Below are 26329 nucleotides of genomic sequence, written 5' to 3'. Positions count from 1 at the left end.
CCCTTCTCTGAACCAGTTCTAGTTAATCTGAATATTTCTCACAGTTTGTCTGAGTGGACACATTATTCAAGTTGGAATCTGGATAATTCAGAATAGAATCTAGCTCCCTATGATTTAGAAATTATACCTTTGTTGATGCAGATTAGAGTGGTATTTGCTAACATTCAGTATATGGTCAACTACAATACTGAAATCTTTTTCACATGTATGTATCCTGCCACAATCATAAATTGGCGGCTTACAACATATATCAAAGGGTGATCCAGAGCCTGGTATTTTGAGAAAGGAAGAAAAACTTAATTCTTTTCAGTTCAGTTTAACTCTGTCTAGGTCAATGTGCACATTTCCTCCTATCCAATGCTAAAATGGACAGTTCAGTGCACTTGGGACTGCTGTCTCAAATATATTTCCTGAGAGAAGGTCTTCAGTCCTCAAAGATCTCAGTGCAAACTCCTTTTTCCATTTCTACAATATTGCTAGATCCAAAAGAACACCTCACATTAGGGTATTTAGGGGCAGGGCCCATCTCATCAAAAAGTCCATATTCCTTTCTGTCACAGAACTAGGGTGCGAACAACACATCTGCTAGTGATGTGGAAATACAAATGCTTTTTCACCTATTTGAAGAACCTCCCCTCGTCAGCAAATTAATTGCTCCCAACCCCGTGACAGTACTAGATTAGACTGCTTGAGGCTGAAGATTGTAAGACACCAGCAATATGAAATCTAGAGGAGCCTGGTAGCACCTTTTCCAGCTAACACGTTTTATTAAGAGGCACAAGTTTTCATGAGCTGCAGCTGCCTTCCTGAGACGCATGGCGTGGTGCTAACACGGCTCTCCCACTATGAAATCTATGAAGAGCTGCCACACATGGTTTAACTGCAAAAAAAAAATATGGCTCCAGTAAAAGATTCTGTAGCAGATGGAAGGTCTCACTTCCAACCGACTCAGCCGGTGCAGTTAATAGTTCAAGGTTTTATATGGCCCCGGAAACTCCGGCTGAGTTTGGTACCACGTAAACGTACCAAAGTACAGACTTCATCCACTAGCGCCGTTAACGCAAGTGAGAAAAAGGCATCTTTAACCACTGAGATAGCACACCCCGATTCCTAGACGGGCTCTTTCCTCGCTCGGCCCGCCGAGCACAGCGCCCCCTAACCGTCGCCTCGGCCACGCGATGTCCGCCGCTCCGCCCACTAACCCTCGGAGGAAAGGGAGGTCACGTGCCAGGGGCGTGGAATGAAGTGACGGCCTCTTCGGTCACATGATAGTGGCGCTGGCCGGAGTTGCTACGGTTGCTTGGGGAGGGGGGCTGGAGTCTGGCTGACAATGGTAAGTGAGCGGCGACCCGGTTGGCAGGCGGGGGAATATTAAGGCTGTTGGGACGCCCCGCGATGGAGCAGCCGGGAGGGCTGTTGTGTTGTGAATGGCGCCGCTGCTGCTTTCCCCTTGGCCCCCTTTCCCACCCTTCTGAGCGGGCCGGGCCTCGGGTGCTCTTGAGGCAGGGAGGCTGTGCGAAGGGTTGGTTGTTCCCATGGAGACGGTGTCCCCCTCCGTTCCTACTTCGACCGCTGACTCCGCCCTCATCGAGGGCCGTTTCTCCGCGCGCGGGGGCGGCCACTCGGGTTCGCCCCCCCGTTGTCCCTCCACGCGCACACTCCACCTTCCTCGGTGACGTTGAAGCCAGTCGCGTGCGCGCGCACTCGGTGGGGCGGGTGGGGGAAGCCCTCGCGGTGCGGCCGTCGCCCTTCGGCTTCTGTCTAGTCGCGACGCCCGAGAGCCATGGAGGGGAGACCCAGTTACGTGTGTAAGGAAACACCGCGGGGATTGCATAGTCCCCTGGCATCGTGGTGGCTCCTGTGGATGTGAACTACGTACCTTCCAGTGTATGCTTTGCCCTTCACCTTACTGTCCCTGGGTGGTTACTTAAGGTGACCAGGCCGGGGCTGCAAAAATCCGTAGGACCGCTAAAAGGAAGCAGAGAGTGACGTTCTGTTTCTCTTTGGTGCTTTCTAGTGTTTCTCCCGGTCTTTATAGTCCTAATGTAGTCATGCTGGCCATGTGCTTAGAAAGCATACCCAAGTTGCAAAATGGTGGGGTGGGGAACCACTCTTGCAGGGGCAGTCCTTGTGGCGGGTAGGATGATTCCATTTATTATTAATTGCTAAAAAGCCTAAACAATGTTGGGAATGCTTGAAAGGGAGACAGCTTGAAAGAATTGGATGAGTAATGAATAATTCACTTTTCTTCCCTTATGCAGAAATTGCTGTACGTCTTGCCATCTTTTTGCTAAACCTTACTTAGCTAGTGAGTTTGAAGAACAATAAGGGATTGATTTAACAATCGAGCTCAGGGAATATATGTTACTTATTGAAGCTGATAAGTATAGAAAACGGGTTCATAATAAGTTTACTGATATTTATTGTGTTCTTTGTAGAATACAGAGCTTTCGATTGTTTTTCCCTTAAAGATCTTTATATAGCTTGTTTTCAAGTTAATATTTTGTGTGCCTTATAAATATGCAGAAAAAAATAATTTGAAATACCTTAAACTGATACTAATTCATTTTTGCAGTACTTGTAAATCAATTTTGACACAGCAGCTGCTATAGCTGATGTGGATAATCCTTCACATTCTTCACTAAAAGGTGTACGATTAAAGTTTGTTAGATGGAAATTGTTTCTGAAAGCTTGTAATGAAAAGGAACATAAAAGTTACTGCAAAGTTTCAATAGTTTGTTGCATTTTTCTCAAATATGCAGTTATATGATGCTGCTGTTAATTTTATGTTATGAACCCTGCCTTTTTGTTGGGGAAGAGAGAATATCTATTTAATGATTCCTTGAAGTATTGTTAGATAAGTTCTGTTAATGCATTCCTTCCCATATGTTGAGTAATAGTGCATACGGGCTGCATATTTGGGTAGGAAGATGTTGCGACGATACCTCAAGTTCTTAGATTCACTGATTTTCTTACTCTTCAAAAAGGATATGAAACATACAAAACTTTGAACATTTATTAGACTGAAAATAACCACTTCTATCATCTTTAGATATTATTGAAGAGAACAGCTAAAATTTTAAAAGATCCAGCTAGATTGATCTTGCTGTATCATGCCAATGGTTATTTAGAGGAATGGTTTGATTTGGATGGTTACAGTTGGTGTTATGTGAATGAGCCTGCTAGGATCTTTGTATTCATGAGTTCTTTTCTCTCACTGAGTAGATATAGAGCTACCATATCTGGGCTGAAAAATCTGGACAACCATTGGATAATATCAGAGAGCAACAGAAAGTAAACTCCAGTAGTTGTCTGGTTTTTTGCAGCCCAGATATGGTAGGTAAAGGTAAAGGTTTCCCTCGACGTAAAGTCCAGTCGTGTCCGACTCTAGGGGGCGGTGCTCATCTCCGTTTCAAAGCCTTAGAGCCGGCGTTGTCATAGACACTTCCGGGTCATGTGGCCAGCATGACTCACGGAACGCCCTTCCCGCCGAAGCGGTACCAATTGATCTACTCACATTTGCATGTTTTCGAACTGCTAGGTGAGCAGGAGCTGGGACGAGCAACGGGAGCTCACCCCGCCGCACGGTTTCGAACCGCCAACCTTCCGATCGGTAGCTCAGCGGTTTAACCCGCAGCGCCACCGCGTCCCTGTCCAGATATGGTACCATATCAAAATATGGTCAACACAGTTTAGCACTTTGCACTCAACCATGCTGTTAATGCAGTTTATGCTTCCATCTAGCTCCACCTTGCATCTCAGTGTGGTTTTAATGTGCTTGTTACTGGAATATAGAAGACTTTACTTGTCATCTTCCAGTAATGTCTACCTCAAGTAGCAAAAAAAAAAAATCTAAAAGCACTCATGGTTTGTTTTAGCTTGTTTCTCTTCATGGCAGTATGCAGAAGCTACTGACAGTCAGTATGAAAAACTTTAAACAAGAAGCAGTCATTGTTCAAAAGTATATGGAGTGTAGGAGGAGTCAGTTGCAGCTTTGGAACTCATTCACAACAGGCATTAAACTATAATGAACACATTTGTGTGATCATACTTAAATTCTCCATTTCCATGATATGAGAGAGAACCGAATACTGCACCTGGAATGAACCATGGCTGTTATTTCTCAGTGATCTACAACTAGCTGGCTCAGCAAATTAAGGACAGTCTTGGCTTAGTAAGGAGCAGCCATTGTGGTCCATATTTCTGCCATCTTTGTTAAGTTGTTGGCTATTCCTTCCTTTTCTGCAATTAATAAAAAATTGAATAAATCCATGGCAGCCTGTTCAGGAGTGGGGGGAGTCATTGCAGATGGGGTAGGGGAAGGCTTGGCTACTCCACCGCCCTTCTGCCCTCTTTTCACCCCCTTGCACTCACAGGAGAAAGTTATGGGGGGGGGGGGAAAGAACAGTGGCTGGAACAGCCCCATTTTGAAAGGCCTCCTTAGTCTTCTGTTTCTATGCCAAAAGCTAGAAAAATACTCTTCTAGATGAATATTATACAGCAAGATGATCTTACAGTAAAGTTTGCAAACATTATTTCTCCCTCTTAAGTTAGAATTGCCTGGAATTCTGGGTTCATATGACAAGCTGCGGCTTTCATGATTTTGAGTGAAATGGTTATACAGAAGATGAAAGGTGATCATGTAAAGGAGGGAGGAAGTACATTTGAAGTTATAAGCCTTGGGTTCCCCCTGTGCCAGTCTTCGTGCCAAAGTGCCTGCTAATACCTCCCTCAGTGCCTGCTAGGCTTTCTGATTTTTTTGGATTTTCTTTTCTATAATTGAAAAGGAAGGCAGCCAGCATGCTGCAGGGCACCAGCTTCAGAGTAGAGGCATTTCCAGCAATGCCTCTAGTTCTCACAGAAAATAAATGGTGGATAGTTGCAGCTCAGTGCTTTGTTTTCAGTCAGTCAAATTTTATTCTGGTCAAAGACCAGTATAGAATGAAACAGTTACATTGTTTAAAAGTAGAAGAGGAGGATCAAACATAAAACACAAGCTAAAAGAATAATACAGACTATTATTGTCACTGTTGTTACCACTGTAAGCTACGACACTAGGGCCAAAAACCCCAGAATATTATTTATCTAAAACTAAGGCATAAAACTAAAAATTTAAGGTAGAAGTAGGTGAAAATAAAATAGAATAAAGTCACATCTATCTATATATACTTATTTAGTATTGTTCAAACTTAGGCACAGTTATGTTATATTGAGGGATGGGGATTGGTCAGCTTAAATCTTACTAGGAGCGTAACAGAATTTGGCAACATCCAGAAAGGTAGAGTTCCTTTGAGCAGAAAGCAGAATTTGTATGTAGAAAGTATCAGAGTGACTTGGGTATTTACCAGGTGAGGGGAAATAAAACGGATTCCAATATCTGTATAAAAGCAGCAGTACAGTAGAATGTGACACCTACTTTGTACTTTGTTTGGAAGGGTGCTCACCTGCAAAGAAAGAGTTGAGTTGGCAGGAAGTAGCAACTTCATCAGTCTCACAAGGAGGTGTTTTGTAATTGGTTGAGCCCATCATGGCAGCAATTTGATGAGAACGCCCATAGTGTCTACCTGCCCCTGGTATAGGCAGAATCTCTGAGCAGGGATTTGGCTTCCTTAATTTTATGTATTCTTAACATGTTGATTTTATTTTCATTCTTATAAAACAATCATTAACTAGTATAATAAGACCAGATCTGTCCCAGTGTTGTGTTTTTTTCTAGATTTGTGGGGAAGAAGAGAATGGGTGAACAGGATCTGTAGTAATCAATTTGAAAGTTATTCAGGTGTGGGCATGAAACTTTGCTCTTCCCCTTCTCACTTATCAAAGTAGCTTTTGGGCAAAGTTAATTAGGGTTCTCTAATGCAGTTTGACTATAACTTGTATTTTTCTTAGAGAAGCATGTATCTAATATAGTAATTTAATTTAGTGTAATTTGGATTACATTCCTATGAAATATTTAAAACCTAGAAATATTTAAAAATGTTTTTTAAAAATCCTCTAAGAAGGTTATATGGTGATATAAAGTGATTTAAAATGTTTATCATTGATTTAGAGTGGTACAGAGTAGAGGGATTCTACTTTGTTATAAAAGTTAGCTAACTTTTATAGCAAAACTTCTACTTTTCCACAGTGATTTTAGTAGTATTCTGGTCTTAATATTTTGCTATAACAGTTTCTTTCTATTATGAATGTACAGAATTTTAATTTTAATTTTGAATAATTACAACTTCCAAAAACTTCCAAATTTTTGTCTACAGTATTGATAAAGTTGCTGTTTTGTACATTTAAATAAATATTTCTTTTATTACAGAGTTTTCTTGGAAGCTTGTTTGGTCCCTTATGTGAGATTGATGTTGTTCTGAATGATGCTGAATCACGAAAAACAGCTGAAATCAAAACAGAAGATAATAAAATAGAAAAACATTATTTGTTCTATGATGGAGAATCTGTTTCAGGAAAGGTAAATTCATCCTTGCTACCCTCAAAATGGCATTTTATGGAACATATAAGCAGAAACATACATTAATAAGGCTATAGTGTTTCTTAGAGTTTCAGCAGTTTGTTAATTAGTTTTATTTTGCTTCTGAGTAATGCTAGATTATCATTTTTATATACTACAAATGATTTCATTATGAAAGCTGTGCTCTTTCTTATAATCTTGTCTTTCTGAGATTTTGGTCAGGTGTATGTTCATTTTAAGTGAAGGAAGGAAAAACTAACAGCAGCATCTTATCTATGCCTTTAAGTTCCTCTACCCAAAATCTAGACCCAAAAATTTAGTCCTGCCCCTTCCAATCTCCCAAGATTCTTGAAATTGCAGGAAAAAAACAGCTCAAAAACAGTTCCCTGTTTCTAGGATCTATGATTACTGTCAAAGACTCTTTACCAACAGAGGGCTTTCTTAAGCATTAGAATCGGTTAACCATAATTCTTTCCTGAACTTTTGTGATTTTTGTATTGCCAGATAGATATATTTAATATTTGTATCTTGATATTCTGTTTGTAAGCCACCATGAAACTGAAAGGAGTTGGCAAAATATAAATTCAATAAATATTAATTTCTTAAACTATGCTCTTAATTTTCTAAAAATCTTGTTTGTGCTTTTTTCCTGGGTGTTTCTTTTCTGAGGAGTTTTATTTTAAATTGTTGTAAGCCATGACAGGTTCTAGGGTTAGGGTGTAGTGGCTGAAGGTATTGGCTAGAAACTAAGGGATTGTGAGTTCTAGTCCTGTCTTAGGCATGAAAGCCTACTGGGTGACTTTGAGCCAGTCACTTTCTCTCAGCCCTAGGAAGAAGGCAATGGAAAACCACTTCTGAAAATATTGCAAAGAAAACTGCATGGACATATCTGTGTAGTTGTCAGGAGTCAAGACTGACTTGAAGGCACACATACAAATTGATAGGTTCTACAAATATAATGAAAGGTTGGGTATAAATAGTTCCAATAAATAATTGCAGCTACATCCTTGTATAAATAATGATCTATGAAACTGTGCAGGGGTACAGAAGTGTTACATTAGTATTTTGGGTTTTTTTGCAGGTAAACATAGTCTTTAAACAACATGGAAAGAGGCTAGAGCATCAAGGAATAAGAATTGAATTCGTAGGGCAAATTGGTGAGTTACAGAACTGGCACTGAATATGGATAACTGTAAAATGTTTACCATGATTTGTAGAAATCTTAATCTGGACATGGCAGTAGGATAACACTGAGATAGCTGAATAGCAAGCAGATTGAATTTAATAATGAATGAACTGTTTGGGATTGTTGATTAATTTTATTTGAATGTATAATGTAATATGATATACATTAAAAGTGAATTGTTATGTGACAACATAGCCAGTGAAGCAATTTCAAATACGTTGAATCTGTTTTCTTTGAAGAAAATAGTACGATACTTGAGAAGGAAGAATTGAAAGTTTCCTCTACTGTTTTATGAAACTGCTCTCCTATTAGAAGTGTACAATTTTACAATATGATCCACATGTTGGTGTTGAGTTGTGCAAAACTTTCAAAAGGGGAGCTTCACAATGTGCAAGAGCAGAAATGTTGAAGCAGCTTCGTCTGCCTTGGCACATAGTAGAAATAGCCAGAAGCAACTTCTGAACCTGTTGTGTGAGCCTTGCAAAAGGCACAGATGCTTCAGTGATTTAAAGAGAGGTGCTTTTATGCTCCTACATGTTGCAAAATGTTTGCACAAGGTATTGGCTACTAAGTTGGTCCTGAAACTGGTACAGTAAGTAAAGGTGATATAATTGTCTGGAAGAACTTTTCTACACTTTGCTTTTCTTCTTGAACATTTCTTTAGTTTGTAGGTGATAATCAGTATCGTAGTTGCTCTGAGGGTACAGCTTCCCCCAGTAGGACGGATTCTTTTTTCTCCATGCATTCCTAAATATGGTCTAGAGCAGGGGTTTTTAACCTTTTTGTGCCTTTGACTCCTTTTAGAGACTAGTGAAACCTACAGAACCCTTTTAAAAAAATGTATTTACTTCCATACAATAAAATGCATAGCAAGTGTATTATGAAGGAGACCAATTATGCTCAAATATAGTTATCAAAATATAAAAAATATGTAATATAGTAATGTATGTGCTTCTTTTTTAAACCATTAAATCAATAACAACAAACTAAATTTGTTACAGGTTTGTGAAAATAAGGTTTTAATTTTTTTCCTCATCCAAGTTCAAAGATTCTTTGAGACCTATCCATAGACCCCAAATTAAGAATTCCTGGTCTACAGGATTATGGAACAAGATTGGGATAGAGGAGAGTAAGGGAAAATCCAGTTGCCCAAGAGGAAATTTGCTTGCATAATACTGGATGTAGTCTTGCATATTATGTTTCATCAGCAAACATTTTCTAAAGAATTGATCCATGCTTATAGTATGAAAAATGTAGTTGGAGGAGGAAGTCCTAATAAAATTTGAATTGTTAAATGTACAGTATGAAAAGGCTTGTTAGTTAAATTGGCTATGTTGATACTAAAATATGTTAGGCTATTATGCAGCATCATTAACAAAAGAGTTCAGAGTTCTAGTGGAATACAGGATCCTTGCATTGCAATTGAATTATTAAAGAACTATTGAATTAAATGTTGTTAGTAAATGCTAAATTTATTTTTTATAAATAAATGTATAAAAATTCTTTCTTCCAGTTACACTAAAAAGAAATACTTTTGTCTTTGCCCATTGCTTACAACAACCCAAATAACAAATTATTAAAAAGCTGTTGCATTGTCTTCAGAAATGTTTCTGTTATGTATTTTCTGATTGTATTCCTTAATTTTGTAGAACTTTTCAATGACAAGAGCAATACTCATGAATTTGTAAACTTAGTGAAAGAGCTGGCCTTACCTGGTGAATTAACACAAAGTAGAAGCTATGACTTTGAATTTATGCAAGTTGAGAAGCCATATGAATCCTACATTGGTGCCAATGTCAGATTGAGGTATGAAAACTGAAATGCAGTTTTTATGCAGCTAGAATAGCACTCTGATTTATCTGAACTGGGATGTCAGTATGCATACATATTAAAATTCAATAGGTTGAATCAAATGTGTTCTTTTGTTTGTAGAAACACATTTGATCAAAAAGAGGCTTCCACAAACAAAAGGGAGAAGAGTATTTTTTTGCTTTTATTATAAAAAAATCCCTTATCGTAATATTCTGAAGTTTAAGAAATAGAAACACTAAGCAGAAAGAATCAAATGTATGTATGGTAAAAATCTAAATGGTTTCATCATACTCTAATTATGATTTTAAAAGCCCCACAAATGGAAGCCCTAAAAAACCCTCAAAGATTTCATTATGAAGTCTGCATTTTGAAAAAGGATGCTGAAGCACTCAAAAGTTACAACCAAATGGGTTAAAAATATATTCTTTCTATAGATGTATACATACATTTTGCATTATGAAACTGAACACCTTCTGTTTTGCTTTGAGGAATAAAACAATTCTTACTAACTTACATGGTTGTGAAACTAAAGTAGGTAAACTGAATTGATTGAGTAATATGTTTCAAACTACTAATGCATTTTATGAGCCTTAAAACAGTCTATTGGTGTTGATTTAATGCAGATAGCTATCTCTGCAGAGTTGCCTGTACTGAAGGAGAAAAGTCAATGTATGTGAGTTTTTAAACATTCTGTTATGCAGTCTTCAGTAATGTTATTTTTTATAGGTATTTCCTTAAAGTGACAATAGTAAGAAGATTGTCAGACTTGATTAAAGAATATGACCTTATTGTTCACCAGCTTGCAACATACCCAGATGTTAACAACTCTATTAAAATGGAAGTTGGCATTGAAGATTGTCTGCATATAGAATTTGAATATAACAAATCCAAGTATGTCTGATCTAAATGAACTTCACACATGAACTTGAAAAAAACCAGCCAGGCAAGAACAGTTCAAGGCAGATAAGAATGATTAGTAACTGATTGCTGATTATTGTATTTAGGGAAAACTGTGCCAGACTTTTCTTCCATGGTGATCAAAATTCAGAAGGATTCATCTTCCTTTGAAACAGTGTCTTACATATAGAATTGTCTACGCATATAGAAAATTGAGGTGGTGAGTTTTGAGATGATAGATTGGACTTCAGACTTGGGTGGGAGAATCACATTCTTGGATGTTCCCTGTGTGTTAAAAGCATCCCTAGAACAGCAAATAAACATAATACTGTAATGAATAAGTTGGAGTAATAGATTTCTCTTATGATGCAAATTAGTTATTTCCAGGGAATATTAAAATATTGCAAAAGCTAACTACAGCCTGAGTTTGGAAGTATATACGTGGCTGTCTCAAGATTTTACCATTCTTTCTGCTATACTGTTAGCTGTTTGAGGGTACACTTGAACGTTATGTTGCTGCTGGCGTATCAAGTAACGGCTACAGCTAGGAGTATTTTTGTTCAATTTAAGCTGGTCTTCTAATTGCATATCTGCCTTCACAAAAACTTTGGCAGAGTCTAATGTCTTCAGGCTTATTTTGACCAAGGGTATGTGGGACAACTTTTGAAAAATGTTTGCATCTGGGGTTTTGACTGGGGTTAGTTTTTTTGGACCATGTGATTCTCTAGCTATTGTCTGTTTTTGAGCTCAGTTCAAATGCTAGTAATATGTTTTAGGTCCTAACAGTATTTGAGAAAATATATTTAAAGGACACTTAATTCAGTGTAGCACTCCCTACCTACTCTTGAATTGTGGGAAACCCTGCTTTGTGCCAACCACTGGTGGAAAAATCAAAAGTAAGTTGGTGTACATCCCAGCTTAGTAGTTGTGTTCCAACCTTTGGTCTCTCTCTGACAGCAAAGAGATGCTAGGTATAGACTATTCAATTTTACTAGGCTTTTATCCCTATTAAATTAATATATTTAATGGGCATTTTTTTGTGTTTCTTTCTATTGAACTGATTATATGCTGTCCTCTTTCTATGCAATGGAAATGAGAGGCGTGTAGACTGAAGTGTGTTTTCTGATAACTTGAGGCCTTTTACATCAGTTGCCTAAGCAACAGGCACCATTATCTGATTTCTTTTGGCACCAGCAGTGTAGGGCCAACTTGCTTATTTTTGGTGCTTATCTCAGTGTTTTGTAAAATGCTTTTTTTTTTTACTTCAGGCATTTATCCTTTAGCATCTGAGTTGTCTCTAAGTTATCTCATGAACGCATCTTCCTGGATGGAGTAGCAGTTGGAAGCTTCACTGGTGTGATTGTTCTTGAATGAATTTGGTACTTTAGATCAATAAAGGATGTTTCTTTCAGCTATGAAAATACAGCCTACACCTGTAATTCTAAAACTAATGCATACAGAGTTCAACTTCTTACAAATCCTTTTTCTTTCTCTTAAGGTATCACTTAAAGGATGTGATAGTTGGGAAAATTTACTTCCTCTTAGTAAGAATAAAAATTCAACATATGGAATTACAGCTGATAAAAAAAGAAATAACTGGAATTGGTAAGATGAACAAAGAGTAGTTTGGCGTTAATCATTTAGGTCTTGCCTTTTCTGTTAGGCTCTTGGTTTTTTAATATTCTTTGGAATAGCATTTATTTGTATGAAAGCCATCTAGTCAAGTCTGAAAAATTACTGTAATTTTAAACTTAACTAGTTCTGATTTGGACTGGTCCATGAAGTCACAAAGAGTCGGAAGTGACTGAATGAATAAACAACAACAGTTCTGATTTGCAGATAACATTCTTCTAAGGGATTTATGAAGTGGCCTTTATATTGTCATACATAATTTAGTTTTGTCTTTTGATTGTATTAAGAAGGATGAAAAACTTTTGTACATTGGCTTAAAATATAGCAGAATCTCAAAACAAGCATAGCACAGAGTTTTTGATAATAGAGATGATTCAGAATAATAGTAAACTATGGTAAATAATTCAGTTAGACGTTAGGGTGACATTTGTTCACTTTGGCAAATTGATATGCAGAAATAACTAGCACATCTTTTGGCCCTGATTTATCACTATATTCACAGTTATCCTGATGCTTTGTTTTAGTACTATAGCAGTGCAAAAACCTTGCTCAGTGTATTAATTAAAACTTTGCCGTAATATTTAGAAAGAACCATTTTTTTAAATAATTTCTGTAATTTAATAGACTAATAATGTTCAGTTAAAGCATACTTGATACTGGCTTTTAGCTTACTGAAATAATTGCATTCAGTTATAAATAGAAGATTGGGAAAAAGACTATACTAAACGTGCTACTTACTTGTATTTTTATATAATTATTATCTAGGACCCAGTACAACAACAGAAACAGAAACTATTGCAAAATATGAAATAATGGATGGTGCACCGGTTAAAGGTGAGTGGGTGCATGTAGCTCTTACCTGTCTGAATAGTTAGGCTATTTGTATCAGCTGAGATTTTTAAGGACACCTACAACAATAAAGAACAGTCTTGCTGTGTTTGAAAAGAATAACTGAGCTCTTAATTTAGGAGTTCCTCCCTGTACAATTTGTCTTACTTCCTTAGATGAGAAAACTACATGCTTTCAAAAGTCAAGTAAAATAAGGCCAGATGTGTTCTTTTTTAATGGTAAACTACATACGTAATGAGAATTTGTTGGACTAAAAAGCTATCTAGCTCAGCATCTTCTTTCCTACAGTGACAGATAGATGTCAAACATAAGACATGAGTGTAATATTCTCCAAAGCTATTACTAGAAAATGTTATGCAGAGGGATATCGTAAGCTCCCTAAAAGAAACTTCCACAAAGCCATTTGTGACCCGCAGAAAGTTAGCTCAGCTGGCTTTATTGAAAACTGGCTTGTAAGAAAAGATGTTATAAGCTGTATATTTGCCAATCATTCAGTGTTAAACTATTGCAACCAATTTACTTAAGAAAACTAAGAATGATTTTTATATATTTATTTAAGGTGAGTCTATTCCCATAAGACTCTTCTTGGCTGGCTATGATCCTACTCCTACAATGAGAGATGTAAACAAAAAATTTTCAGTAAGATACTTCTTGAACTTAGTGTTAGTAGACGAAGAGGACAGACGGTACTTCAAGCAGCAGGTATAATATTCTATGATGAGTATTCTAATGACATTGATTTATTTATAATAGCTTCCAGAAATGTAGCCTTTTACAGCCAAAAATTGTATTAAAGTATATGTTTTAATATATATTAAACACTAACATCACAAACCTTTTTGGCTTTGTCTCAGAGAAATTGTCATAATTACAGAAGCTGAATCCACTGAACATAAACTTTCCAATGTTAAACTGTGTGCTTATGAATGTTGTGTTTAGACATTACTTAATAACTATTCAATTTCAGCTAAAATTGTTATCTTAATATGGTGTTAAAACACCTTATTCTCACAGTATCTTACAGGTAATCCTTGCTTAACTACCCTAATTGGGACTGGATTTTCCATCGCTAAGTGAAGAGGTCATTAGGTGAAACATGTGACCGCACCGCTTAGCAATGGCAGTTCTGGTAGTTTTGGTTGTGGTTGTTAGGCCAGAACTGCACTGTCATTAGGTGAGGACCTCATGCTTCTGCCCTGCCGCACTCACCTCCGCTTCAACTCCCCCCACCTATCTCCACCCCATCTCTGCCCTTTTGGCTGCCCTGTGCTCTGCTGCCGCCTACCCCTGCAGCCCCCCACTGTCCCTTGCTGTCTTTTTCCTTCTGCTGTTGAGGCATGCCTGGGCGAGGCAGCTGCTGGCCCTTTCTGAGACTGCACGTGGGAGGCCTTGCATGGTGTTGTGGAGGCCTCTCAAAGGTCCAGCAGCTGCTTTGGCCAAGCGTGCCTTGTCAGCAGTGGAAGGAAGAAGACGGTGAAGGTCAGGGACGGCAGGGGTGGGCGGTAGTGAAGGGCAGGGTGGCCAAAAGAGCAGAGATGGGGGGGTGATAGGCAAGTGGGGGCAGTTGAAGTGCATGCTGCAGTCGTAAATGTGGGTGGGCTGCCAAGTGCCTGAATTTTGATCAAGTGACCACAGGGGTGCTGCAGAGGCCGTAACTTGGAGGACCGGCCGTAACTACCATTCGTTCAGCGCCATTGTAACTTCCAGTGGTCCCTGAATGAATGGTTGTTAAGCGGGGACTACCTGTACTACTACCTTCATTCTGTTGTATAAAGGAGAATAAAAATGGTGCAGCTAAATTAAATGTGCTGTATTTCAGCAGATCAAATGTACACGCAAAGAAATGGGCTGATTGGATAGTGCAGCTGCTTGGTCTGTGACATAGTCAAATACCAGTGTTTTAATCCAGTACTGTCTTGCATCCTGAAATAGGAGATCATTCTCTGGAGAAAAGCTCCTGAGAAACTGAGGAAACAAAGAACCAACTTCCATCAGCGGTTTGAAAGTCCAGAACCACAGGCATCTGCAGAACAGCCTGAAATGTGAACTGGATCTGTGGGATGAAAAACTGATATGTTGGTAGATCAGCAGATTAAAGGTGGCAACAGCCTGTAGGGAAGAAAGGCCAAACTCACATTACAACAGTCTTCCTCATCTTACAGTGCTGCATTTCCCACACAACTAAAGCATTCTTCAAGTAAATATTCAATTGTATATATACATTTAAAGTAAGTGCTTTCTGAAACACTGGAACTTTCTTAAGCTATTTTATACTGCACATTTTACTTTTGTCTGGTGTGATGCAGTCAGAGATGCATAAAGCTTAAAGAAGTCTAGTTATGTGTTTCCGTGCATGTAGTCTGGTGCATCCAAGTTTTGCTTTCATTGATGGTAAACTCAAGCATTTCCTCTTTCTATATCCAGTTGCATATCATACATATTTCCTCAGCGTCTGCTATCTGTAATATTGGAGACTTAATAAAAATTGTCTTAAAATAACACATTCAGGTTTTATAATGATACCGTTGTGTTTACCCCAGGGAAGTAGATATGTATAAAATATTACCTATTTGGAATAGATCTGAGCATATTACTGTTTTCAGAATTTTTTTGAGGAATGTGTGCAAGCAAGCTTCTTTTGGAACTTGCTTTTTAAGATGAGTGGCTGCGCTCTCTTCTTTCTTCCCCTTAGCATACTCATTCTAATGACTCTATTGTCAGGTTCCAATTCACTTCAAGATTTGTATGACCTGGGCTAAAATACAGAATTCTCATTAAACCTCGGTTCAGTTAAGGGTGTATGTATATGATAAAATGTTTTAATATGATTTTTACTAATTACACTCTTGAATACTGGATCGTTTGCACAAAACTTTATTTTTGCATCAAATACATATTTTTCACAGTCCTCAAATGTAGAAAAACATACTCCTTTTCCGTTCTGAGTTTCTGTGAGGAAATGTGGGCTTGTACAAAGGTATATAGATGAAAAACACCTGAATTTCCCAAGACGGTACTCTTGCACAGCAAAAGATTGGTTTATTTTTATAATTCATTCTGGAATGTAGTATCTTTGGGCAAATCTTGTTAGCCTCCATGTGTCCAGAATTAACCATATAGTTTTCAGAAACACACTGCCTGTTTGAGCACACCATGGAACCTGTTGAATAGAAGGCTGCTCACATTTACAATTCACTTGGCCTATTTATCAAAAATGTTTCTAAATTTCAGTGCAAGTATTGTTGGTTGTCTTACTATATGAGTAAGCAAAATTATTAAATTATATTTCGGAAAGAACTGTTTTATTACTGTGGCACTTTGATAAAGCTGAGAATACTGCGTGCTGGGATATTTCTCTTGTTCTTAATGCCTGTGATGGAGAGAACTTGATTCCCTCATGTAAGTGCCTATTCAGAATTTAAAAAAAAAAAAAAGCCAAATATTTTCATGGACACTTGCATGTTGCAATCTGGAAACTATTCCAAGAAATTTTGAAGATTGATTGTATTTAACCAGCCTCAAATTGTGCAACTGTGTATAATAGGCATAATGAATTGCTATTTGAATTATTAAAAATAGCTGTATTCTCACTAAAATCTCTTTCTTGACTATTTCATTTACAATGTCTTGTAGTAAATCTGTCTCTTCTGATTGATAGTATAGAATTGTTACTGGCCTGCATGTTTTAAATGGCATCTGATCCATATGGGATAGAAGAAAATTGTACTTTCATCTCCCAAATTCAGTAATTGCCCATCATAAGTCCTTAGATTGAAGGGAATGATGATTCTCAATGGATGCTATGCTTTGATCATAAATACCTTCATAGATCGATGTCTTCTAAATGCTAAAAAATTGTTGTAGGTGTAAATCTTCCAAAACTCCGAAGTCATACTTAGTAGTACTGTGCCAATCTATTAATTTATTGCAGATACAGTTATACATGCAGTTTCATTGTCCTTTTTGTTTTTTGGTGTACATGTATCCCTTGGTGCAGATTACATTATTTTAGTGCAGGGGTGATAAAAAAAATTGCCTGTGTGCATGTTGTTACATTACAGCTCATGGCATTAGTCAGCATGGTTGTTGATGAGGGATGCTGTGTGTTATAGTTCAACTGAGGGGCCACAGGTTCTGCTCCAGTGCTGTGATTATGAGAGCATTTGCGGAACACTGATTTAGGTTAATTTTCAAATCTATAAACCAAACATAAGTATAATGCTGTAGATTTGGGAAAAGATTATTATTGATTAGTCGCAAATCTGAGAGCCAGTTTAGTGTAGAGGTAAGGCACCAGGCTAGAAACCAAATGAGTCTAGTCCCACCTAAGGCATGAAGCCAGCTGGATGAGCTTGGGCCCCTTTCACACACACACAGCCCTAGGAAGAAGGCAAGGGCAAACCACTTCTGAAAATCTTGCCAAGAAAACCGAAGGACTAGCCAACACTTAACTCAAAGGCACACACAAACACAAAAGTCTCAAATCTAAGTCTGCGAATTTCTATTTTAATAAAATGAAAGTAATACCATATTTTTAGAAATAGTATTTTATTTCTGTAACTATTCTGAAATGTTAGCACTGACTATGGCATCAGGCAAGAATGATTTAAGGGCAGAGGTGGGTTGGCTTCTGATCTTGCTGGGTTCCTCCCTTTTCTGAGATCTTCACATTGTTTAATTTATAAAATGATTGTCTTATTGTCTGAAGCATAGTTTATGAGATGGGAATGTTTGCTTAATACAAAAATGTCTACTCAGTGAAAGTCTAGAATTTAAGAAATTCTATTATTAAGGAGATGGTGAGATGTCAAGATTAAAGATAGACATTCTGGGCGTCAGTGAACTGAAATGGACTGGAATGGGCCACTTCACATCAAATGACCACCAGATCTACTACTGTGGACAAGAGGACCACAGAAGAAATGGAGTAGCCTTCATAATTAATAGTAAAGTGGCTAAAGCAGTGCTTGGATACAACCCAAAAAACGACAGAATGATCTCAATTCGAATTCAGGGCAAGCCATCTAACATCACAGTGATCCAAATATACGCCCCAACCACAAATGCTGAAGAAGCTGAAGTAGAGCAGTTCTATGAGGATCTGCAGCACCTACTGGACAACACGCCTAAAAGAGATGTTATTTTCATCACAGGAGACTGGAATGCTAAGGTGGGCAGTCAAATGACATCTTGAATTACAGGTAAGTATGGCCTGGGAGAACAAAACGAAGCAGGACATAGGCTGATAGAATTTTGCCAAGACAATTCACTCTGCATAACAAACACTCTCTTCCAACAACCTAAGAGACGGCTTTATACATGGACTTCACCAGATGGACACCGAAATCAGATTGATTACATCCTTTACAGCCAAAGGTGGCGGACATCTGTACAGTCAGTAAAAACAAGGCCTGGAGCTGACTGTAGTTCAGATCACGAACTTCTTCTTGCACAATTTAGGATCAGACTAAAGAGATTAGGGAAGACCCACAGATCAGCTAGATATGAGCTCACTAATATTCCTAAGGAATATGCAGTGGAGGTGAAGAATAGATTTAAGGGACTGGACTTAGTAGATAGGGTCCCGGAAGAACTCTGGACAGAAGTTGGCAGCATTGTTCAGGAGGCGGCAACAAAATACATCCCAAAGAAAAAGAAAACCAAGAAGGCAAAATGGCTGTCTGCTGAGACACTAGAAGTAGCCCAAGAAAGAAGGAAAGCAAAAGGCAACAGTGATAGGGGGAGATATGCCCAATTAAATGCAAAATTCCAGAGGTTAGCCAGAAGAGATAAGGAATTATTTTTAAACAAGCAATGCGCAGAAGTGGAAGAAGACAATAGAATAGGAAGGACAAGAGACCTCTTCCAGAAAATTAGAAACATTGGAGGTAAATTCCAGGCCAAAATGGGTATGATCAAAAACAAAGATGGCAAGGACCTAACAGAAGAAGAAGAGATCAATAAAAGGTGGCAAGAATATACAGAAGACCTGTATAGGAAGGATAACAATATCGGGGATAGCTTTGACGGTGTGGTCAGTGAGCTAGAGCCAGACATCCTGAAGAGTGAGGTTGAGTGGGCCTTAAGAAGCATTGCTAATAACAAGGCAGCAGGAGACGACGGCATCCCAGCTGAACTGTTCAAAATCTTGCAAGATGATGCTGTCAAGGTAATGCATGCTATATGCCAGCAAATTTGGAAAACACAAGAATGGCCATCAGATTGGAAAAAATCAACTTATATCCCCATACCAAAAAAGGGAAACACTAAAGAATGTTCAAACTATCGAACAGTGGCACTCATTTCACATGCCAGTAAGGTAATGCAAAAGATCCTGCAAGGTAGACTTCAGCAATTCATGGAGCGAGAATTGCCAGATGTACAAGCTGGCTTTAGAAAAGGCAGAGGAACTAGAGACCAAATTGCCAATATCTGCTGGATAATGGAAAAAGCCAGGGAGTTTCAGAAAAACATCTATTTCTGTTTTATTGACTATTCTAAAGCCTTTGACTGTGTGGACCATAACAAATTGTGGCAAGTTCTTAGTGGTACGGGGATACCAAGTCATCTTGTCTGCCTCCTGAAGAATCTGTATAACGACCAAGTAGCAACAGTAAGAACAGACCACGGAACAACGGACTGGTTTAAGATTGGGAAAGGAGTATGGCAGGGCTGTATACTCTCACCCTACCTATTCAACTTGTATGCAGAACACATCATGCGACAAGCTGGGCTTGAGGAATCCAAGGCTGGAGTTAAAATCGCTGGAGGAAACATTAACAATCTCAGATATGCAGATGATACCACTTTGATGGCTGAAAGCGAAGAGGAACTGAGGAGCCTTATGATGAAGGTGAAAGAAGAAAGTGCAAAAGCTGGTTTGCAGCTAAACCTCAAAAAAACCAAGATTATGGCAACCAGCTTGATTGATAACTGGCAAATAGAGGGAGAAAATGTAGAAGCAGTGAAAGACTTTGTATTCCTAGGTGCAAAGATTACTGCAGATGCTGACTGCAGTCAGGAAATCAGAAGACGCTTAATCCTTGGGAGAAGAGCAATGACCAATCTCGATAAAATAGTTAAGAGCAGAGACATCACACTGACAACAAAGGTCCGCATGGTCAAGGCAATGGTATTCCTGGTAGTAACATATGGCTGCGAGAGCTGGACCATAAGGAAGGCTGAGCGAAGGAAGATCAATGCTTTTGAACTGTGGCGTTGGAGGAAAATTCTGAGAGTGCCTTGGACTGCAAGAAGATCCAACCAGTCCATCCTCCAGGAAATAAAGCCAGACTGCTCACTTGAGGGAATGATATTAAAGGCAAAACTGAAATACTTTGGCCACATAATGAGAAGACAGGACACCCTGGAGAAGATGCTGATGCTAGGGAGAGTGGAAGGCAAAAGGAAGAGGGGCCGACCAAGGGCAAGATGGATGGATGATATTCTAGAGGTGACGGATTCGTCCCTGGGGGAGCTGGGGGTGTTGACGACCGACAGGAAGCTCTGGCGTGGGCTGGTCCATGAAGTCACGAAGAGTTGGAAGCGACTAAACGAATAAACAAAAAATTATTAAGGAGGCAGTTGGATTACAGATCAGTTGCCACCTTTTGATGACCAGGTGGTTATCTGGAGAACAGGGCAGAATAATAATGCATGAATATTCCTATTTCATAGTTGTTCAGACAGTTTGCATAGATTAAGTTTTTTCCAGGATAGAGCAAGGTTAGCTGTTCTTTGTAAAATTCCTTGCCTTATTTATCCACTGGAGGATCAAATGATTGAAGTGAATGTGGACTTCATGTTCCTTAGCTGCAGGACAGGCATGCCCTGGCAACCATTTTTATATGACATACCTGCATCACCTTGCCTTTGTCTCATCACCAGTCTACATGTGAGGCAATTTAATTCACCTTTAGTTGTTCCAGTTATAAGGTAGCACCTACCATCCTTCTCCTGATGCAGTGTTTGTCACAGCATGCTTTCATAGGTTATGTGGTTGACATGGTCAGGGATTGGAATCTAACCAGCTTGCGTTGCTCTTTTATGCTACTGCAGGCACTTTGCCTGCATAACACCCGGCAGACACCTTCCAGAGTGCTTAAAACAGTGTTGCTCATCTGTGGCAACTTGAAGATGGGTGGACTTCAACTCCCAGAATTCCCCAGCCAGCAATGATTCTACAAACTGTTGCTTGTTCTGTTGTATGAGGCGCAATACAGATTTTTGCTCTTCTGACAATATTTCCCATGGCCACATTTTTTACTGTTTACAATACTTCCGTTGTTTCTGAGAACTTGTGCATTATGCCTTCCACCCTGACTGGACAGTATGCCTGGGACAAGTACCATGAATCTGCACCCATGCAGCAACCTGTAATTACTTATGTTGCCCATGGTGGAGGGACACCATTTTGCCTGATCTCCTTTGGCTTTGGCCTAGTTACAGGAGCCAATCACAACTGTGTCCCCCAGCTACTTCCAGCCACAAGTTCAGAACTGGGCTTCTTGGTTACTCACTATCAGCACCACCATTCCCCTGCAGCACTGGTTGTAGATGGAGCTAATTTGCTTCCTTGCTATTGACTGAGCATTTTGGACTCCTCATATCAGCCTGGAGACTATCAGCCAACCAGGAAAGCAGCCTGCGGCATGTTGATGGGGAGCAGCTGAAAAACAGCAGAGACAACCACACTGCTGGAAATCTGGGGTGAGGCAAAGCCATGCGGTTCAGCTGCGTACTGCAATATAGACTTTTTCAAAATAAAGCTGAGTTCAGGCATGAATACCACTGCTCAGGGACAGGGCTGCAACAGGGGGCAGTGGGGGGGCAAGCGGAGCATGTGCCCCGGGCACTGCCCTGTGGGGAGTCAAAATAAGCGCTGGGGGTGCAAAAATGGGCACGGAATCCATGTTTGCCCTGGGTGACGCAGACCCTAGTTGCGGGCCTGCTCAGGTACTGAGTGCCAGGCAAAATCAAAGATGGTTTTTCTGAAGTACGAGCACACCCTGGGTCATAATTTAGAATCTGGAAAGGCTTTAGCAGTGTGCCTATTCTGATCACAGTTTCACCATATTCTCCCAGGGTTAGTTTTCTTACCAGCTCTAATGGTTACCTGTGAGGACACCTGCTTTCATGAGAAGAAGTATCAGAGAAATGCAGCACTTTGTGTTCAACAGCATAGTGCCTCAATTTCTGTTCTGAAGCAAAGCTTAGAAATACTCCTTTCGTTTGACTTCTATGTGAGAGGAGTCGAAGTGGCTCTGTGTCCCAAAATCAGCATGTCCTAGTCCCTGGAATGTCTTTAGATGTGGGTGAGTTTGCCTGCCACTGGGGGTTGTACTGCACTGCAAAGGATTTGAGGCCAAAAGGAGGGGAGAGTGAATTATTTGGGAATGTCAAAAGCAGCTGTACCTGTGGCCAGACTGTCCCCTGCATATCCAACACCGCGAAAGAATAATGAGGATGGTGAGATTCTGCTGTGTGGATTAGGCCTGGAAAGCGCCAGTGTAGTATAGTGATTAAGATGCTGGACTAGACCTTTTACAGAGTTGCTGCTGTGGGGAGAGAATTGAGGGGAGAGGGCTGTGTCTGCCCCCCTGAACTCCAGGAAGAAAAGTGGGGTATAAATCTAATAAGTAAAATAAAATAAACAAGACATGTTTGTTTGACCCCCCTCTTCCAAAAAAAAAAACCATTTACTTAAATATATGCAAAAACATAAAACAAATGGAAACTGGGGGAAGGAGGATAGAAGAACGTGGATGGCTAGGGCAAACCGCTTCTCTGGGCCTCCGACTCTGCCCTCCACTCCTCCAGGGCACACAGTCTTTTGTTCTGTGCCTCCAGACGACGATTCATTGTTTTCACTGTTGAGAGAGGTCAAAGAGGGGTGAAGTAAGAAGCTGTAGCACCAAGACTGATGGTAGCGATTCCATTTAGAGTTGCTAACTATCTTAAAGGTACCACATCCCATGAGCTCACAGTTCAGTTAGTCTTCTTGGTCAAAAAAGAAGGGGCCAACAGGAAAGGGATATACTAAAACAGTATTTCGGCAGAGAACCAGGAAAGGTTAAAGTGTCCTCTGCAACATGACAAGCCCAAAGGTGCATGGGTTCAGGCAATTTTTTCAGAATATCTAATGAAAGTACATTGTACCCAGTTGCTGCTGATGGTGCTGCTCTGATGGAGGAGTTGCTGTGCTGCCTGGAGGGGTCTATTTACTGTTGGCTGTATTCCCTGACACATCTGTGGATGGTGGTCCGTGTTTCTGACTCCACAGGTTATCTTTCTTACAGGAGAGGAATAGTCCATCAACTCCGCTTCCCCTATTGTGCCTTGAGGTAGATACTCAGTTAAGTATCTCCCTCAAGTTACAGCTGTTCAGTGCTTTCTCCCTCAAGAGTGCTCTGATAAGTAAGATGAATCCTGAGGTGTCCTATTAGAGCCATCATCACTTTGGTGAGCCCTCTGGGTATGGAGCCCGTCAAAAGGGAACAGTTTGAACTGGGGTTGTTCCTTTCCAATGTGCAGGTCTGATGGGAGTGTGTAGGTAAGACTAACAGATCCACAGAAGCTATGAAGTTGTTCAGTAAGATGGCTTCTCTCATGGATTTCAACGTTTTCATTTCTATGTGACCCTCCTTCTTGACCGTAAGATATGTGGACTTCAACTCCCAGAATTCCCCAGCTAGCCATGCTGGGTGGGGAATTCTGAGAGTTGAACTCCACACATCTTAAAATGGCTAAGGTTGAGAAACACTGCTCTTGACTTCTGATTTATCAATTCATTTGACTTGAAGCACCTTTCCTTCTGCTTGCGCAAACCTGGGAATCTTTTTCCCAGCTATTTTTATAGAGTGTGGCTGAAGGGGCAAATCCGTAGTGGAGTGTCTCCCTGCCCCCTTGCATTTTTTGGTCCCTTGTGTACATGTCACATGAGTAATGAGTAAAACAAAGCTGAAAGTGGTTCAGGCTTACTGTTCTGGAGGACTGATACCCTGAGGTCCTCCAGGGAAAGGCGAAAGGCCTCCATACTGGTACTTCCTTCCCTTGCCTGGGATGTTGGTGCCAGAGCAGATGAAGCACCTCTGGTGTCAGTTCCTTTCTTCTGTAGTCTCCCTGTGGTGCAATGACAAGGCTATCTGAGATATGAGCACTGTGGATGACTATATGAAATTATTCCCACCAGACAATGAGCATATTGTTTGTAATGGGCTGTACTGTACCAGTTTAAATTAGGCCAAGAGGGAGCTTTGGGTTAGATAGTGGCAAAATGGGTAGAGGATGCATCTCTACGCCATTTGGCACATGGCCTGCCTGGTGGTCCCCAGTGGCAGATGTTTTGAGATGCTGGCTTACCATGTCGTCTGGGACCATCCAATTCCTCCAGTGACATAGCAGAAGTGGATGGCCTGGGGTCCTCTGAAGAGGTGGTTGGATGAGGAGGCACTGGATTAGGAAGTGGGGAACACCCCTCCCTCATCGTGCAGCCCTGAATGGATACACAAATATTAGCAAGTACATGCAGATGCACACTTGCCCACACCAAGGTCTACTGCTGGGTTGGAAGCATGGTGCATGCAGCATCTACTTCTGAGTACCATGATGTTCTGGGGTTGCAGGCTATGCAGGCAGAATCAACAGAACACAACAGGTAGCCACAACTGTACTTACCAGCAGGCTCCTCCTTCCTTCACTGGCTTTTGCCAGGATCTCTGTGGCTGCTTCAGGTGAGGACAATGACAACAAAAGGACCCTCGCTGTCACCTGGTTCCTATCCTGACATTGGCACCCTGTGGATTGCCAATAGAGAGGCATTGGAGGATATATTAGTAGTGAGTGTGTAGGAACAGAACACATGGATGGATGCAAGAACAGTGGGAAGTTGCCCTTTTCTGAGGTGAACATGCTCAGGTATTGCAGCAGCCAGCTTGCTTCAGCATGTCATGCACTACATGATTGGTAATTAGAGGAAATGATAATACGCTGGAAAGAAATAAGAACCGATAGCGTGACCTGCATCTCTACCACACCGGTTACTCATCCCTTACCACACACAAAATGCAGGGCATAGAAAAAGTGCTCTTGCCCATGGTTGGGTGCAACCCACCACATCATCTTACAGTTGTGGAGTCTGATGCTACAACTACCTACTAACTACACTTGCAAAATCCTTGCAGAGGAAATGGCAACTCACAGTAGCAGTGCATTTTCATTATTTCTTTTGCAATGGGCTAATAAGTACCCTTGGGGATGCTTGGGCTGGGATCCCTGCAGAAGCTTTACTTTGCAGAATAATTAAAATACTATGGTAATAAGTACCTGGGAGTGCTGATGGGAAAGGTGGTTTGATTTCCTTATTGGAAGAACAGCAAACTAAGTTGTAAGAGCAGGCTTTGATGTCTAGAATAACTTTGAATCTTAAAAGTAAATCTGATACAGAATTCAGTTCAAGCTGGAACCATTCTTCAATTACAACTTAATATATGGATTTGTACCACATTTAAAATTTGGGTTTCTATATACAGAGTCCATATTTCAGTTTTACAGAACATCTGATTTAGAACAGACTTTTACGCTTAATTTATTCTAGCAGAGAAATCTTGCTGATTTATACTGTGTTGACCATAGTTCTTGATATTCGTACTATAAACTTTATGACATTTTAATACCTTGTTTATTCACTTGTATTTTATTCTTGTATTTTTTCTTTAATCAGTTTATTACCTTCTTTAAAATGTCTAATAATAAAAAGAAATGCCAGAGAGAGGGAGGGAGAAAGGAGGGGGAGCTGCTTCCCAGAAGCAGTATCTCCACCCACCCACAAAATTGGGGATGGAAATTGGCACCTAAGGATGTCACACATATTGGATGAATAGGTGGCTAAGCAGCCATCCTTCAATGCAATTCCCCAGGGTACCAATGACACTAGTGGCAAGTACAGTAAAATTTTGGCATCTGTACCCCCCACCTTGTGATATTAAGAGGCTGAATAGGCCAAAGGGCAGTCCCTCCAGATAAGTAAATGCATAAATGTCACTTTTGAGGGATTTCCCAGGGCTCCTCTGCCACAGTTTCCCCAACGCAACTGTTATCTGATGGCTAGGTTACCTTTGAGCCACTATTTAGTGTTCCACACCAGTAAGGGATATCAGCAGGGCTGGGGTCAAAAAAGTCAAGATGGCAGCCACGACCACGCCACAGAACCTTTAACTTTTACGGGGAGGGGGACAAAGAGCACCTCGGTGGACTAAGAGCTGCTCCGCGATCATCGGGCGGAGGATCTACCTGTCCGTGCGCCCCGCGGCTCGCAGGCATTCCGCGGCGGGTCCGCTTATTCGTGCCCCATCCAGGCGCCTGCAATCCTTCCGGCCAGCCAGCGCGATCACTTAGCTCGTCCTCGGACTGCAACTCTCACCACTCCCGCCGCTGGTTCCCGGAACGATCCAGAGGGCCTGGCTAGATGTCTTTCGCACTGCCGGAGGGGCTTTCTT

At 40.3% G+C, this 26329-nt stretch overlaps 1 protein-coding gene and 1 long non-coding RNA gene across 2 annotated transcripts; one reads left to right on the top strand and one right to left on the bottom strand.

The window, feature by feature from the left end:
• The first annotated feature begins 1234 nt into the window (after positions 1–1234).
• Positions 1235–16429, top strand: VPS26A (VPS26 retromer complex component A). The gene is made up of 9 exons (XM_063307538.1): positions 1235–1333; positions 6308–6457; positions 7539–7614; positions 9293–9449; positions 10182–10346; positions 11851–11957; positions 12750–12818; positions 13393–13535; positions 14766–16429. The coding sequence occupies exons 1-9, from the start codon at positions 1331–1333 to the stop codon at positions 14877–14879; spliced, it is 984 nt and encodes a 327-aa protein (XP_063163608.1). The 5' UTR covers positions 1235–1330; the 3' UTR covers positions 14880–16429.
• Positions 16430–22495: 6066 nt separating this feature from the next.
• Positions 22496–26280, bottom strand: LOC134500314 (uncharacterized). The gene is made up of 5 exons (XR_010068233.1): positions 26124–26280; positions 24510–24628; positions 24195–24327; positions 23814–23954; positions 22496–22702 (listed from the first exon to the last, which is right to left on the bottom strand). It is a non-coding gene; the product is annotated as an uncharacterized LOC134500314 (long non-coding RNA).
• Between the last annotated feature and the right edge of the window lie 49 nt (positions 26281–26329).

The sequence above is a fragment of the Candoia aspera genome, chromosome 6, assembly GCF_035149785.1.
Source record: "Candoia aspera isolate rCanAsp1 chromosome 6, rCanAsp1.hap2, whole genome shotgun sequence".
NCBI lineage: Eukaryota > Metazoa > Chordata > Lepidosauria > Squamata > Boidae > Candoia > Candoia aspera.
This window is presented reverse-complemented; position numbering and strand designations above follow the sequence as displayed.